The sequence below is a fragment of the Melopsittacus undulatus genome, chromosome 23, assembly GCF_012275295.1.
Source record: "Melopsittacus undulatus isolate bMelUnd1 chromosome 23, bMelUnd1.mat.Z, whole genome shotgun sequence".
In the NCBI taxonomy this organism is placed as follows: Eukaryota; Metazoa; Chordata; class Aves; order Psittaciformes; family Psittaculidae; genus Melopsittacus; species Melopsittacus undulatus.
The window spans coordinates 304420-318031 of record NC_047549.1 but is presented as its reverse complement, the minus strand read 5'-3'; the positions used below and the strand labels follow the sequence as shown (position 1 = coordinate 318031).

At 52.4% G+C, this 13612-nt stretch overlaps 1 protein-coding gene across 3 annotated transcripts in view; it reads left to right on the top strand.

The window, feature by feature from the left end:
• BRD4 (bromodomain containing 4) overlaps positions 1–13612 on the top strand; it is a 46400-nt gene that overhangs the window by 9253 nt on the left and 23535 nt on the right. For all 3 annotated transcript variants that reach the window (XM_034071945.1, XM_034071944.1, XM_034071946.1), the window contains exons 2-8: positions 2768–2861; positions 4281–4397; positions 5442–5760; positions 6612–6749; positions 8651–8786; positions 11039–11319; positions 12932–13291. In XM_034071945.1, coding sequence (XP_033927836.1) covers positions 4378–4397; positions 5442–5760; positions 6612–6749; positions 8651–8786; positions 11039–11319; positions 12932–13291 — 1254 coding nt within the window. In that variant the 5' untranslated portion in view covers positions 2768–2861; positions 4281–4377. The remainder of the gene's footprint in view (positions 1–2767; positions 2862–4280; positions 4398–5441; positions 5761–6611; positions 6750–8650; positions 8787–11038; positions 11320–12931; positions 13292–13612) is intronic.

The following is a 13612-nucleotide window of genomic DNA, read 5'->3' as shown; positions in this document are numbered from 1 at the left end:
CAGGATATGGGATGAGCTCCATGGATCCCTGCATGGAGCCGGATTCTCCCATAAGTGAAAGGGTTTGAGGCCTAAACTGTGCCTCCTGGCAAAGCTCTTCCTGGGCTCTGGAAGCTGGTTGGGGACCTGCATTGAATCTCATTCCTGATGTATTCAAGCACTTTCCCTCGGCTAAATCCATGATTCCAACTTTAAACCCAGCTTTTGGCACATGGGATGGGGGGAAGTTTGTTCCCTAATGAGGAAAAACTTGGTATTCCCCCTGATTTTAAGCAGGATTCTGAGCTTCCTACCTTGGATTTCCCTTATACAGCACATTGGATCCCTGTTTTCCCAACGTGGAGTACCCGGTGCTGCCTGGATGGGGTTTGGGTACCCAGGGCTGAGGATCCCACAATGGGAATTCCAGGGAGTTTGCTGCACGTTGGTTCCTGTTGAGGCTTCATCCAGACCTGGATTTAGTTCAGTGCTGGTGTCTGTGGCTCACATGGGGATAAGGAGGAGGAAAACCATTCCTGGTATCCCAAGCACTCGGAATTCCCACTTTTATTATCCACTGCTTTGCTGGCTCTTCCTGGGAAAAGCTTTGTCCAAGGCTTTAGCCCTCATGCGTGATCTAAAGTGTATGGACTCACACTTATGGATCAATATAACATTCCCAAGTCTGTGGCTTTGGATGTGGGAATTCAGGGATCCTGGTGGATCAGGAATGTGCATTTTAAGTGCAATTCCTGGATCGAATTCCACCTTTTCCCTTTCCTTTGTTTGTGGTGTTGGGAATCAGGGACCCTGGCTCTGTGCTGGGAGCAGGAGTCTCCAGCTGCCATTCCAGTGTGGAATTCAGGCTGAAAACATGGGAAGCAATCAGACTTTTACTATAAACCACAACTTAAGGATAAAAATAGCTCCATGTGGGAAGCTGGGAATCACTGAGTGGGAAAAATCCACTTGGGAAGCATCCAGGTGGGGTTTTCACCCCTGTTTTTGCTGGGAAACTGAGGGTTTAATACTCATTTACACACACTTGGATATCAGAGGAGGATAGAGCATCACTAGTGTGTTAGGGGTGACTGGAACTGAACTGAATCCATATGGAAACCAGCTTGGAGCACAGCCTGCATGGAGATAAGCTTCCAGACACAATAAGTGCCTTTGGAAGGACATCAGCTCCGGGTGGCCTTGTTGCAGCAGCGTGGGGTATGTGTCCCATGGAGGCCTTGGCTGTCTGCATCCTGCTTCCAGGGGAAGAGGCTCCAAGGGAGAGGTCAGGAGATGTTCCCTTCTTGAGGGCTTCATGGAATCTGGGAATGGTTTGGGTCGGAAGGGACCTTAAAGCTCAGTCAATTCCAACCCTCTTGTCACCTTCTGATACCTGAACCCATCCCAGTAAATCCCATTTTTTGGCACTATATGGGTAATTTACAGGGTTTTTTACTTGTTCTCCACCTTCTTTAAGGGGAAAACCCTTTTTTTCCCCCTTTTTTGAGGTTTTATCACATCCTTTCCACCCCTTTCTTCAAGCCTTGACCTCACTCATTGCTCAGGATTGAAACCTTTCTGCCCTGTCTTAATGTGATTCCTGCTCATTCCCATGTATCCCAATGGGGAAAACCCCAGGAAAACTGGTGTTACAAACCCTTTACATCCCCATGGTTTAGAGGGGTTGTAGCTACAACCCTCAGTAGGAGACCTGGTGTCTTCTCCCTATAGCAAGTGATGCTCTTGGAGCTGCTGGAGCCACACAGAGGATGCTGGAGCAGGAACACAAGTTCTGCATCTTCAAGAGGGAAACCAACCCATGCTTGTGATTCCATCCAGTTTATGCTGTTGGATAAGTGGGATTAGTGCTAGGAATGTGATCCATGGTATTCCTGGAGCATGGAATTCCAGGAACATTCCAGGTCTGTTAATGGAGGTAGCTGTGGGACAGCAATCCTGGTGGAACTGGGGGGGGGGGGGGGGTTGGCATTTCCTGATGGAAAGCAGGAGACCTCCAGAATTCCCTTGGGATTCCTCATCCCAGGGCTGCACCTTTCTAGGCTCAGCTTAAAGTGAGGCAGGGCTGTTACTCCTTAGGCTTTTGTATGCCTGAAAGGTGCTGAATTCCCTTTGCTGGGCAGTGGGAATGTCACATCTCCTATGTCCTGCCTGGCCCCATAGTGGAATTAAAGGCCCTGAAAATGGAATTAAAGCTGGATTTTATGGAATTCACTGTATTTGGTGGTTCTGGGGGTGTAGGGAGTGCATCATGGCAGTGTTAAACCACCGCTGGTCCTGGTTCCAGTCACCTTCCAGGGGTTGTCTCTGTGGTACAAGCTTAAACCTCATCCTTGGTGCTCTGTTAGGTGATCCCCATTGCAAGCTGGAGCACAAATGGGGCTCAGCACCTCTTGGAAGCTGCTAAGCCAGGCTTTGAGATGCTTGGATTGAGTTAAATCCAGGTCTTCCCTAAGGTAAACCTGGCTGGGAAGAGCTTGGTGTGGAGCCTGGAGCTGAAGCTGAGCTTTGGAAGCTCTCAATGGGCCGTGATGGGTTTGTGAGCTCAGATTAACTCCTTCTCACTTGGGTGATGGAGCTGGACCATTGTCCTGGATCCTTCCCGAATCCCCACCTGTGCTGTGCCCACTTCTCACCCCCTCCTTCCTGGTTTTCCAACCCATACATATCCCTTCCTGTGAATAAAGGCAGAGCAGGAGGCAAAGGGGAGGGCTTCATCCTGCCCTTGGGCTCTGATGCTGAGTTAATGCCCATTTCCTTTCCCTTCCAGATCTTTCTTTCAATAGTAGCCTCGAAAATGAAGGTCAGAGGGTTCAGCTGGTGAAGAGGAACCGAAAACCTCGAAGGGTCAACTTGGATTTCAGGTCAGGATCCCGAATTGTTGGAGTATTCCCAGGTTTTGGGGCTGTCAGGCAGGATTGGGGGAGTGGATTGCAGCCAGGATGAGCTTCACACGTTGGCTTTGAGGGCTTTGGATGGAGGTAACCTCAGGCAGGATGCAGGGGACACATCCCTGGCTTTGCCAGAGATGGGATTCCATGAACCTTCATCCCGTTGTGGGGATATGGAGCTGGATCTCACTTGGTTATCCTGCTGCTTTGTGGGGATCATGGAACCATTTAGGCTGCCAAAGGCTTTTAAGGTTGAGTCTAACCCTTAGCTTGGCACTCCCAACTCTTCCACTAAGCCACATCTCTCACATCCCTTAAACCCCTCCTGGAATGGTTTGAAGCTGCTTTTCCCATGGAGCTGATTCCATGGGGCAGGGAGAAGCTTCACACCACAAAATAACTCAGTTTTCAGGATCCTGGTGGATTCCTGTGGCATTTCACACCCTGCTCCCACATCCCTGTGCAGCTCCCACACCTCTTGGTGCTTTGAGCCCCTCCAGGTTGTCCCCCCATGGACACCCTAAGGCTGAATTTGGCCATTTTAAGTTCATCCAGATGGGTTTGGACATCTCTGATGGGTCCAGCAGCACTTCCTGCCTTCTCCTGGGGGCTTGGATTCCAGGCAGCACTGGAAAACAGGACACAACCTTAAGGCTTATCCAGCTCCAAGCCCCATCCAACCTGGCCTTGAGCTCTGCCAGGGATGGAGCCTCCACATTGTCTCCATTCAGCCCATCCCAGTGTCCCACCACCCTCATAGGGAAGAACTTCCCAGTATCCCATCTCACTCTTCCCATTGGAAGCTGTTCCTTCTCATCCCATTCTCCCAAGCCCCTCTCCAGGTTTTCTGCAGCCCCTTTAGGCACTGGAGCTGCTCTCAGCCTGGCTCCAGCCCTTGCAGCATCTCCATGGCCTCTGAACTGGCTCCAACAGCTCCATGTCCCTCTCCTGTGTGCCCATGGCATCGATATCCATGTTTTTAGGGATGAAATCAGCTTGGGATGCTGCTGCTGGGAATGAGACCACAAGCCCCTTGAGGGGAAAGAAGTACTTGAGTTTGATAACACAAGAGGAGGGTGGTGGGATCCCTCCAGAGGAGCCAGTGGGAAGGGTATGGGATAAATGCAAGGATAAATGTATGGAAGAAACCAGTCTTGGGCCTTGAGCAGATGAAATTCAGGAGTAAACTTGTCCAAAAGGTGGAAAAACACCTGGGAAAAGCTCAACTATGGTGTCAGTTCCTTGTTTTTCCATTGGTGCCCCATGTTTGCAGGGGTCTCTTGGCTCCTTTCCTTCCCTGGAGTATTGAGGAGTGCCTGTTTCTCTGGAGGTACCTTCATTCCGGATGCCTTTGGTTGCTGCCTTGGTTTAAGTGCCTGTTTCTTCCCTCAGATACGGTATCTGAAGGCATCTGTGCCTGAAGCCACGGAAGATAGATGGACAAGCCAAGCAACTTCTGACTCTGCATCAGTTTCTGGGGCAAAATTCTATGGCAATGTATCCTACAAGGTAAAGCAGCTCCTTGCAGTGAACACAGGGCTCCTTGTGCTTGGCCAAGGGCAGGTTTCATCCATTGGGAGCTTCCCTTTCATGTGCACCACCCCAAAGCATCAAGTGATGCTTGGACTCCCTGGGAGGCCTGGAGTTAAACCCAGCATGTAAAGACCAAGGTGTGTCCTAGGGTGTGAGGGTGCTCAGTGTTAGATTTAGACCCCTTAAACCATGGACCACAGCTGAGGGACAGAGGAGGTCACATTGCTTCATGTCTCTATCTTGGTCCTCTCTGTGGTCCATGTGGAGACCCCGTCCATGACCAGAGCCATGAAGCTGCTCTGAGGCATCAGAATATGAACCCAAACCCACATTCAGAGCTGCATGTCTGAAGCTTAACGTGTGCTCAGCATTAAACTGGATGGGGGGGCACATCCTGGAGGGGATTACCTACCTAAAGATGACTTCCTTAGATGATCTACCTAAAGATCATCTACCTAAAGACTTGTCAGCCTAGATTATAGACCTAAAGGTGGTCATTACCTATATCACTTACCAAAAGCAGACACTAGGAATGAGGTGGGGGTCTGGGCACTGCATGGTCCAGCTGAAGCAGCTCATGGATGCTCAACATCCACCTAGGAGACAGATTTGGGCATGAAATGGGACTTAGCTGACCCATGGTGGTTGGGACTACTGAGGAGCTGGAAGGAGATCCATGTCTCGCCCTGCATTCCTTTAGTGGGGCTCAGAGTTGGCCAGCACCAGCTTAAGGTCTCTTCTGGTGTTGTCAGACTCAGCCCTGGGGCTGAAGGTGGTTCCTGTCGAGAGTCAGCAGGGTTTGAAGCCTATGGAGAACATTGAGGTCCTTTTGGCCAGATAAGGCAAGAATAGGGGTAAAACTTGGGAGCAGAGAGGGCAGCACTGACTCCTGGGCATGGAATTCCCTTGGAACATCCTTTCTTACCCATCTAACATCATCTGTGGGGGCCAGGCTCTGGTTGCTTGGTTTTCAGCACCAGGAGCTGGCTCTGACGTCCCCTCCCTGCCCTTGCTCCGCAGGGTATCCGGTGAGGAATGCAATGGGATCAATAGCATGTCGTCGGAGAGCGGCCCTGGCACGAGACTGAGGAACCTGCCCGTGATGGGGGATGGACTTGAAGCCACCCAGATGTCTACAGCGCAGTCCCAGGCTCAGCCCCAGCAAGGCAACGTTGTAGGTGTCAACCCCCCACCACCGGAGACCTCCAACCCCAACAAGCCCAAGCGACAGACCAACCAGCTGCAGTACCTGCTCAAGGTGGTGCTCAAGACCCTGTGGAAGCACCAGTTTGCGTGGCCTTTCCAGCAGCCTGTGGATGCTGTCAAGCTCAACCTCCCTGTAAGTACAGGGGGAAGCACGGGTGATGGTTCTGGGTGATGGTTCTGGGTGGAAGGAGAGAGGCTTTGTGGGTCTGGTGGGGGGGTCTGGGCTTCTCCTGGCATCACAGAGTCCATCTTCAGTGGGTGGGCTTGATCCAGTGGTTGGGCATGATGTTGTGGTTGGGGTTGATGTCATGGTTGGGCTTGATGTCATGGTTGGAACTTGATCCAATGGTTGGGCTTGATGTCATGGTTGGAACTTGATCCAATGGTTGGGCTTAGTGTTGTGGTTGAGCTTGATGTCATGGTTGGGCTTGATGTCGTCGTTGGGCTTGATGTCATGGTTGGAACTTGATCCAATGGTTGAGCTTGATGTCGTGGTTGGGCTTGATGTCATGGTTGGAACTTGATCCAATGGTTGGGCTTGATGTCATGGTTGGAACTTGATCCAATGGTTGGGCTTGATGTCATGGTTGGACTTGGTCTCATGGTTGGGCTTGGTCTCATGGTTGGAACTTGATCCAATGGTTGGGCTTGATCCAATCATTGGGCTTGATGTCATGGTTGAGCTTGGTCTCATGGTTGAGCTTGATGTCATGGTTGAGCTTGGTCTCAAGGTTGAGCTTGATGTCATGGTTGGGCTTGATGTCATGGTTGGAACTTGATCCAATGCTTGGGCTTGATCCAGTGGCTGCACTCAGTGATCCAACACTTGGACTGCCCAAGGTTTGAACTCAGAATCCCAGTGGAGAAGCTGGTGGTGGCCGAGAGCTGGGCATGGAGGATCATTCCCTAGGGATGAGGTGGAATCCAGGTCTGTTTAGTGATGGATAATTCCCACTCTGACCTTGTCCTCTTTTTCCTTGGCAGGATTATTACAAGATAATTAAAACCCCAATGGATATGGGAACAATAAAGAAGCGCTTGGAGAACAACTACTACTGGAATGCTCAAGAATGTATCCAGGATTTTAACACCATGTTTACAAACTGCTACATCTACAACAAGGTACAGAGATCCCAGATTTGCCTTTTCCCAATGGGAATTGGCCACCTCCTCCTTGGAGCAGGGCAGAAGTGGACATGGTGCTGCTTGGAATGGGGCTTTGAAGGAACCACCACCAAGATCAGCTTCCTTAGGGTTAAACCCATGGGAGCTTAGGCAGGGCTGCAGATCCCAACAGTTATCCCTGCTGGAATTATCAGCCCAGGAATTGTTCCTTTCCCTTTTCTTCTTCTTAAAAGGAAGATGTTATGATTTTCTTGGGATCTGACTTGAGCAGAGCTCCGAATGGCATCGGATGAGCTCTTGAGGAGTAGGTTCTTCCTGAAGAAACCCCCTTAAAGCTGCTTTGGAACCCTCAAGTCTTCCAAGGAAAAACCAGGGCTGGATGGAGGAGCGCATGGGTCATGCCTGACCCTGACCTCAGGGAGCAGATTCCCCTCCAGACACTGAGGAGCAGCCTCAAATCCATCCCATCAACAGTTGGGGCACAGGAAGAGCTCTTGGGATGGATGAGGAGCATCCCAGGGCTCCCTCAGCCATGGTGGTGATGGGACAGAGGCCTCTGGGAGCGTGATGATGGAGCCTGGGGAGCTGGAGGAGGTTCTGGGGCTGGTACCAGGCTGTGTAGAGCACAAGACACTTGCTCCACATCCCATGTGCACTAGGGAAGGGTCCTGGATGTCCCTGGGAGCCTTTTCCTCCCTGACCCCTCCAACCATCCCCCCTTGGTCCAAGGGTTTCGGTTCCTGTTTGGTTCCCCATGTTCCTCTCCAGCCCCATTGCTTCAGCCTTGCGTGCATTGACCCCGTTCCCCTCCTCCTCTTGCACAAGCCCTTTGCAGCCAGTTCCAAACAAACACAAGTTTGAGGCCTTCAGAGCCATCTCCTTGGCCCTTGGCCCTCGTGCTTTGAGCCAGGGTGATGCAACTCCAACAAGGGGAGGTTCCTAAAGGCTTCAGATGATGCAAACACCTCCAGGTCTTCTCCCACTGTGGTGTTTCCCCTGATCTTCACCCATCTCCTCCAGGCTGGAGAGCCCAAAAGCATCTAAGCTGAAGAAGCATCTCTGAGGGCATCATAGAGGCTTGAGACCATCAGCCAATGGTTTTAACCATCCTTATGCTGACAGCAGAGCTGGAGCTGGATGGAGCTTGGAGCAGCCTGGTCCAGCAGAAGGTGTCCCTGCCCCTTGCTTGGAACTGGATGAGCTTGAAGGTCCCTTCCAGCCCAAACCAGTCCATGATTCTCTTGGTGTCACCATGGCATGGCAACCTTGGCCATGGGTTTATTGTCTTCCCATCAATCCAGGCTCTTGGGCTCTTGTTCCAGCCCTTCTCTCTTGGCTCCTGGGCAGATCATTGGGTGTCCTCCACAAATGCATTCTTCTCCTCAAGGACCTCTTAGCACCATCCTCTCCTTCCACACATCTTTAGCCATAAGGGATGTCTCAAAACAGCCAAATTCCCCCTGGAAAACCTCCTTTTTTAGGGAAGAAGTTCCCTTGCAAAGCACATCCGAAGCTCTTCTTAACCCCTGATGCTCTGTAGAGACACCTTATCCATGAGACCCACCAAGTGAGGGTGATCTGGCGTGGGAACAACCATCCAGCATGAATCCTGCTCTTCCTTCTCCCTCTTTTCCCTTCACTTGGAAAAGAGCCTTTGCCACAGGCAGGTGACACCTTGGGTTGGTTGTTCTCCAGCTCATCTTGGTGCTGGCCCTGCCCATCATCTGGTTCTACCTCTAAAAGGGCTTTAGGGTGAGGAGTTGTCCACTTGTTCCACACCGGGGCCATTATCCTGCTCCATAATGGGAGTAACGGGAAGAGTAGCCCTAAGGAGGGTGGGAATCCAAAGCCTCTCCCTCTGGAATGATGCCTGATGTCTGCTGTGTGTTTCTCTGCAGCCAGGGGATGACATAGTCTTAATGGCAGAAGCTCTGGAAAAGCTTTTCCTGCAGAAGATCTCGGAAATGACCCAGGAGGAGACAGAAATCGTCATTGCCCAGACGAAAGGCAGAGGACGTGCAAGGAAGGAAGCAGGTAGGAACCATGGGATCCTGAATCCGGGAATGGGTTGGGTTGGATGGGACCTTAAAGCTTAAATCCAGTTCCAACCCCTGCCATGGGTAGGGGCACCTTCCATAGAGCAGCTTGTTCCAAGCTGGCCTTGAACACTGCCAGGGATAGATGGGGCATCCAAACCTGCTCCATTCAACCCATCCCAGTGTCCCAGAACCCTCCCAGGGAAGAACTTCCCAGGATCCCAGCTCAATCTCCCCTTTTCCTGGTAGAAGAAATGGAAATCTGCTCTTCCTGTTCCTAAATCTCCTCTTCTCCTGAACATTCCTGGCCTGAACACAGCAGCTCCATCTCCTCTTCACATAACATGGTTATATTAAAGGCCTCCTCTATCCCCAAATCCCTGTTCTCCAAAAGAACTCAGGATTTTTCCCACTCTTCCAGTCCTCCTTCCCAGCTCTCTCTGATCATTTCCAGTCTCTCATTGTGGACACCACAACTGGATGTAAATGTGACAGCTGCTGGAGGTAGAACAACCTTCCAAGTCCCTGTTGACACCTCAGACATTCCATTAGCTCACTTCTTTGGGATACCAGCCATTTCCCAGGCTCAGCACTGTGGGATCATTCCTCAAGGGGTTGGGAGCATCCTGGCCATGGTTTGAGCCCCATACACCTCATTGGACTTCTGAGATCCCCTTTGGAACTTAAACATCTCCTGATCTTGTAGCGTTCCCATCCTTTTAATCCAAGCCCTCTGTGGTACCCAGGACATCATCATGTGCAGGAGCATCACCAAAGGAAGGTGCTTGGACCATATTTACTGCCTGTGAGCAGTCCCTTTGGGAATGCTGTGGGTCCTCCCAGCTCTTGGGATGCTCTCTCAGTCTCAGCCTGGTGCTGCTTCGATCCCAGTTTCCCAGCAGGAGCCTGAGGAATTCCTGGAAGGATTCTGGGAATCAGTTGTTTGGATGAGAGGGTTAGAAGAGAAGATGCTTCTGTAGTGCCACCAGCAGGCCAGTGAGGGAAGCCTCAGAGCCCAATGGTCCCCATTGGATTGCTCTTGGCTGAGATTCCTTTTAGTTCTTCCAGTTTCAGGCACCATTCCTGATATTCCCATGTGCAGAAAGGAGCTCTCCTTGGTCAGAGGAGGTGGGAGAGCCCAGCAGGCTCCACCTTATCCCAGCAGGACCATGGGATCTTCTACATGTCCCAGCATCATCCAGCTCTGCAGCATCCCCCTTTGGAGGCTGTTTGACCATGCTGGGATGTTGGGAAGCGTGGATGGAGCAGGGCTTAAGGCCAACACAGATGTTTCCAGCCTCGTGTCCCAACCTTTGGGGTTGTTCCATGTTTAAATCCCCTCACTGCAGCCATGGGGAGAGGTTTCCCCTATCTAGCACCAGCATTAGTGCCTTAAGTCACCAGGAATGAGTAAACTCTTGTTGCTAATGGAGCACAAACTGCTCCCAAAGGAAGAGCTGCCCAGTTTGGGCTTCAGATGAAGAACCAGTGCTTAGGGAGGTGGTTGGGCAGAGGCACCCATCTCCCTGCCCTGCCTGCAGGAAATCCTTTGGGAGGGGGAGGCCAGATGCTAGGCTTGGTCTGGAGGGGGTTTGGGACTTGGGCTCCATCACTTTGGAAGCCATTCAGGCAGCCCTTGGGAAGGACCCACCTCCAGACAGCAACTGGAAGGTGCTCATTCAGTGTTCCAACCTTATCAGCATTGCAGCCTTCCCAATGTTCCCCCCTCCTCTGTGTTCCAACCTTATCCGTGTTCCAACCTTCTCCATGTTCCAACCTTCTCCATGTTCCCCCCTTCTCGATGTTCCTCCCTTCTCCATGTTCCCATCGTCTCCATGTTCCCCCTTCTCCGTGTTCCCACATTCTCCATGTTCCAGCCTTCATGTACCCACCTTCTCCATGCTCCAATGTTCTCCATGTTCCCACCTTCTCCTTATTCCCCCCTTCTCCATGTTCCCCCCTTCCCAATGTTCCACAGTTCCCAATGTTCCCCCTTCTCCATGTTCCCCCTTCTCCATGTTCCCCCCTTCTCCATGTTTCCCCCTTCTCCATGTTCCCCCCTTCTCCATGTTCCAACCTTCTCCATGTTCCCCCTTCTCCATGTTCCCCCCTTCTCCATGTTCCTCCCTTCTCTGTGTTTCCCCCTTCTCCTCCATGTTCCCACCTTATCAATATTCCAGTGTTCCCAGTATTCCAGCCTTCCCAATGTCCCCCCCATCTCCACATTCCAACCTCTCTCTCTCTCCCCAGTGACCTCCAAACCAGGCTCATCCACGGTACCAAACCCCCCCCAAGGCTCCTCTCCGGCGCAGCCTCCGGTGCCGCCGCAGCCGCTGCAGCCTCCGGTGCCTCCGGCTCATCCCTTCCCCTCCGTCACCGCCGACCTCCTGGTGCAGCCTCCGGTGATGACCATGGTGCCTCCCCAGCCTCCGGCACCGGCTCCTCCGGCTCCCCAGGCTCCGGCACCGCCGGCACCGCAGCCCATGCAGCCTCACCCGCCCGTTATCCCCACGCCCGCACAGCCCGTGAAGGTGAGTGAGTCCTGGAGCATCCTCATGTGGTGCCTTGGAATGCCATGGGAATGCCATGGGAACGCCGTGGAAATGCCGTGGGAATGCCGTGGGAATGCTGTGGGAATGCCGTGGGAATGCCGTGGGAATGCCATGGGAATGCCATGGGAATGCCATGGGAATGCCGTGGAAATGCCATGGGAATGCCAAGGGAATGCCATGGGAATGCCATGGGAATGCCGTGGGAATGCCGTGGGAATGCCAAGGGAATGCCGTGGGAATGCCATGGGAATGCCGTGGGAATGCCATGAGCATCCTTTGCTTTGCTGCTTTCAATGGGAATGGCTGCACTTGGGTCCAAGGAGGCATCTTTGAGACCCTGAGGAGCCTGCAGTGACTCCCTTTGACACCAGTGGGCATCAGGGTCATGGACTCATGGAATAGTTTGGGTTGGAAAGGACCTGAACATCATCCACTTCCAACCCCTTAACGTGGGCAGGGACCCCTCCTGCTAGGCCATGGGACAACAGTGATGAATCCCACCATGGTTTGCATGGACAACCCATTTATCCTCTTTAAAGTGACCTTCCTTGGGATTTCAATGATTCCAGAGGAACACCTTGGATTGCTGGAGGGGCTCACCAGGTAATCCATGGTTTCCTGTTGAGCTCAGTACAAACCAGCAGTATCCAAAGCCTTCCAGTGTCCTCCTTGTACTGTTGCCATGAGGGTTGAGGCCACTGGTGATGGTGAATCCAAGTCAAAGCTATGAGAAACACCTCGAAGCCCAAATGTGATGCCAAAAGTAACACTGGGTTTATGTGTGTAAGATGGAATCATGGAAGCTCCCTCTCCATATCCCTCTATCCCACTTCAGACCCTGGAAGCTGCTTTGAGCTCTCCATGCAGCTTCTTTCCTCCAGCCCCAATGTCCTCAGCCTGGCTCCATGGGGCACCTGCTCCAGCTCCTGCTCATCCCTATGGCCTCCAGCAGCTCCATGTCCTTGTGCTGAGGATACAGGAGCTGGATGCAGCATCCAAATGGGATCTCACCAGAGCTGGATGCAGCATCCAAGTGGGATCTCACCAGAGCTGGATGCAGCATCCAAGTGGGATCTCAGCACAGCTGGATGCAGCATCCAAGTGGGATCTCACCACAGCTGGATGCAGCATCCAAGTGGGATGTCACCAGAGCTGGATGCAGCATCCAAGTGGGATGTCACCAGAGCTGGATGCAGCATCCGAGTGGGATCTCACCAGAGCTGGATGCAACATCCAAGTGGGATCTCACCAGAGCTGGATGCAGCATCCGAGTGGGATCTCACAAGAGCTGGATGCAGCATCCAAGTGGGATCTCACCAGAGCTGGATGCAGCATCCAAGTGGGATCTCACCAGAGCTGGATGCAGCATCCAAGTGGGATCTCACCACAGCTGGATGCAGCATCCAAGTGGGATCTCACCAGAGCTGGATGCAGCATCCAAGTGGGATCTCACCAGAGCTGGATGCAGCATCCAAGTGGGATCTTACCAGAGCAGAGGGGATGCAGCCAAGGACACAACAAGGGGGGGGTTCTATGCTGGGAGCCCACCCTGGACCCGATTCACTCCCAGTTCCTCTCCCCTTGATCCCAGACAAAGAAAGGGGTGAAGAGGAAAGCAGACACCACCACCCCCACCACCATCGACCCCATCCACGACTCCTCATCGCTGCCTGCTGAGCCCAAGGCCACCAAGCTGGGCCCACGCCGGGAGAGCAGCCGGCCCGTGAAGCCCCCAAAGAAGGATGTGCCAGACTCCCAGCAGCATCTGGTGGAGAAGAGCACCAAGATCTCGGAGCAGCTCAAGTACTGCAGTGGGATCATCAAGGAGATGTTCGCCAAGAAGCACGCTGCCTATGCCTGGCCCTTCTACAAGCCTGTGGATGTGGAGGCTCTGGGGCTGCACGACTACTGCGACATCATCAAGCACCCCATGGACCTGAGCACCATCAAGGTAAGTTGGGGGGTGTAGGAGGGGATGTGTGTGGTGTGGGTTTGGGGGTTTCTCGCTTCACATCTCTGCCATTTGGTCCCTGTTCTTCTCCTCTTGCTGTTATCCTGGGAAGAACAAGCTGGAATCCTGCAGGGAGATGCTCACAGTTGTCTTCATTGTGGAAATCTCCCCCAGGAGATGTCCTCAGAGAGCCTATATCAGAGGAATGAGGAGATCCTATTGAAACCATCCTCATCTTCATCCATGTTTCCCCTCAAGACATTCCTTCCTCATTGGAATGGTTTGATTTTAACACAACGACTGCAAAGTCACCCTTGTTCC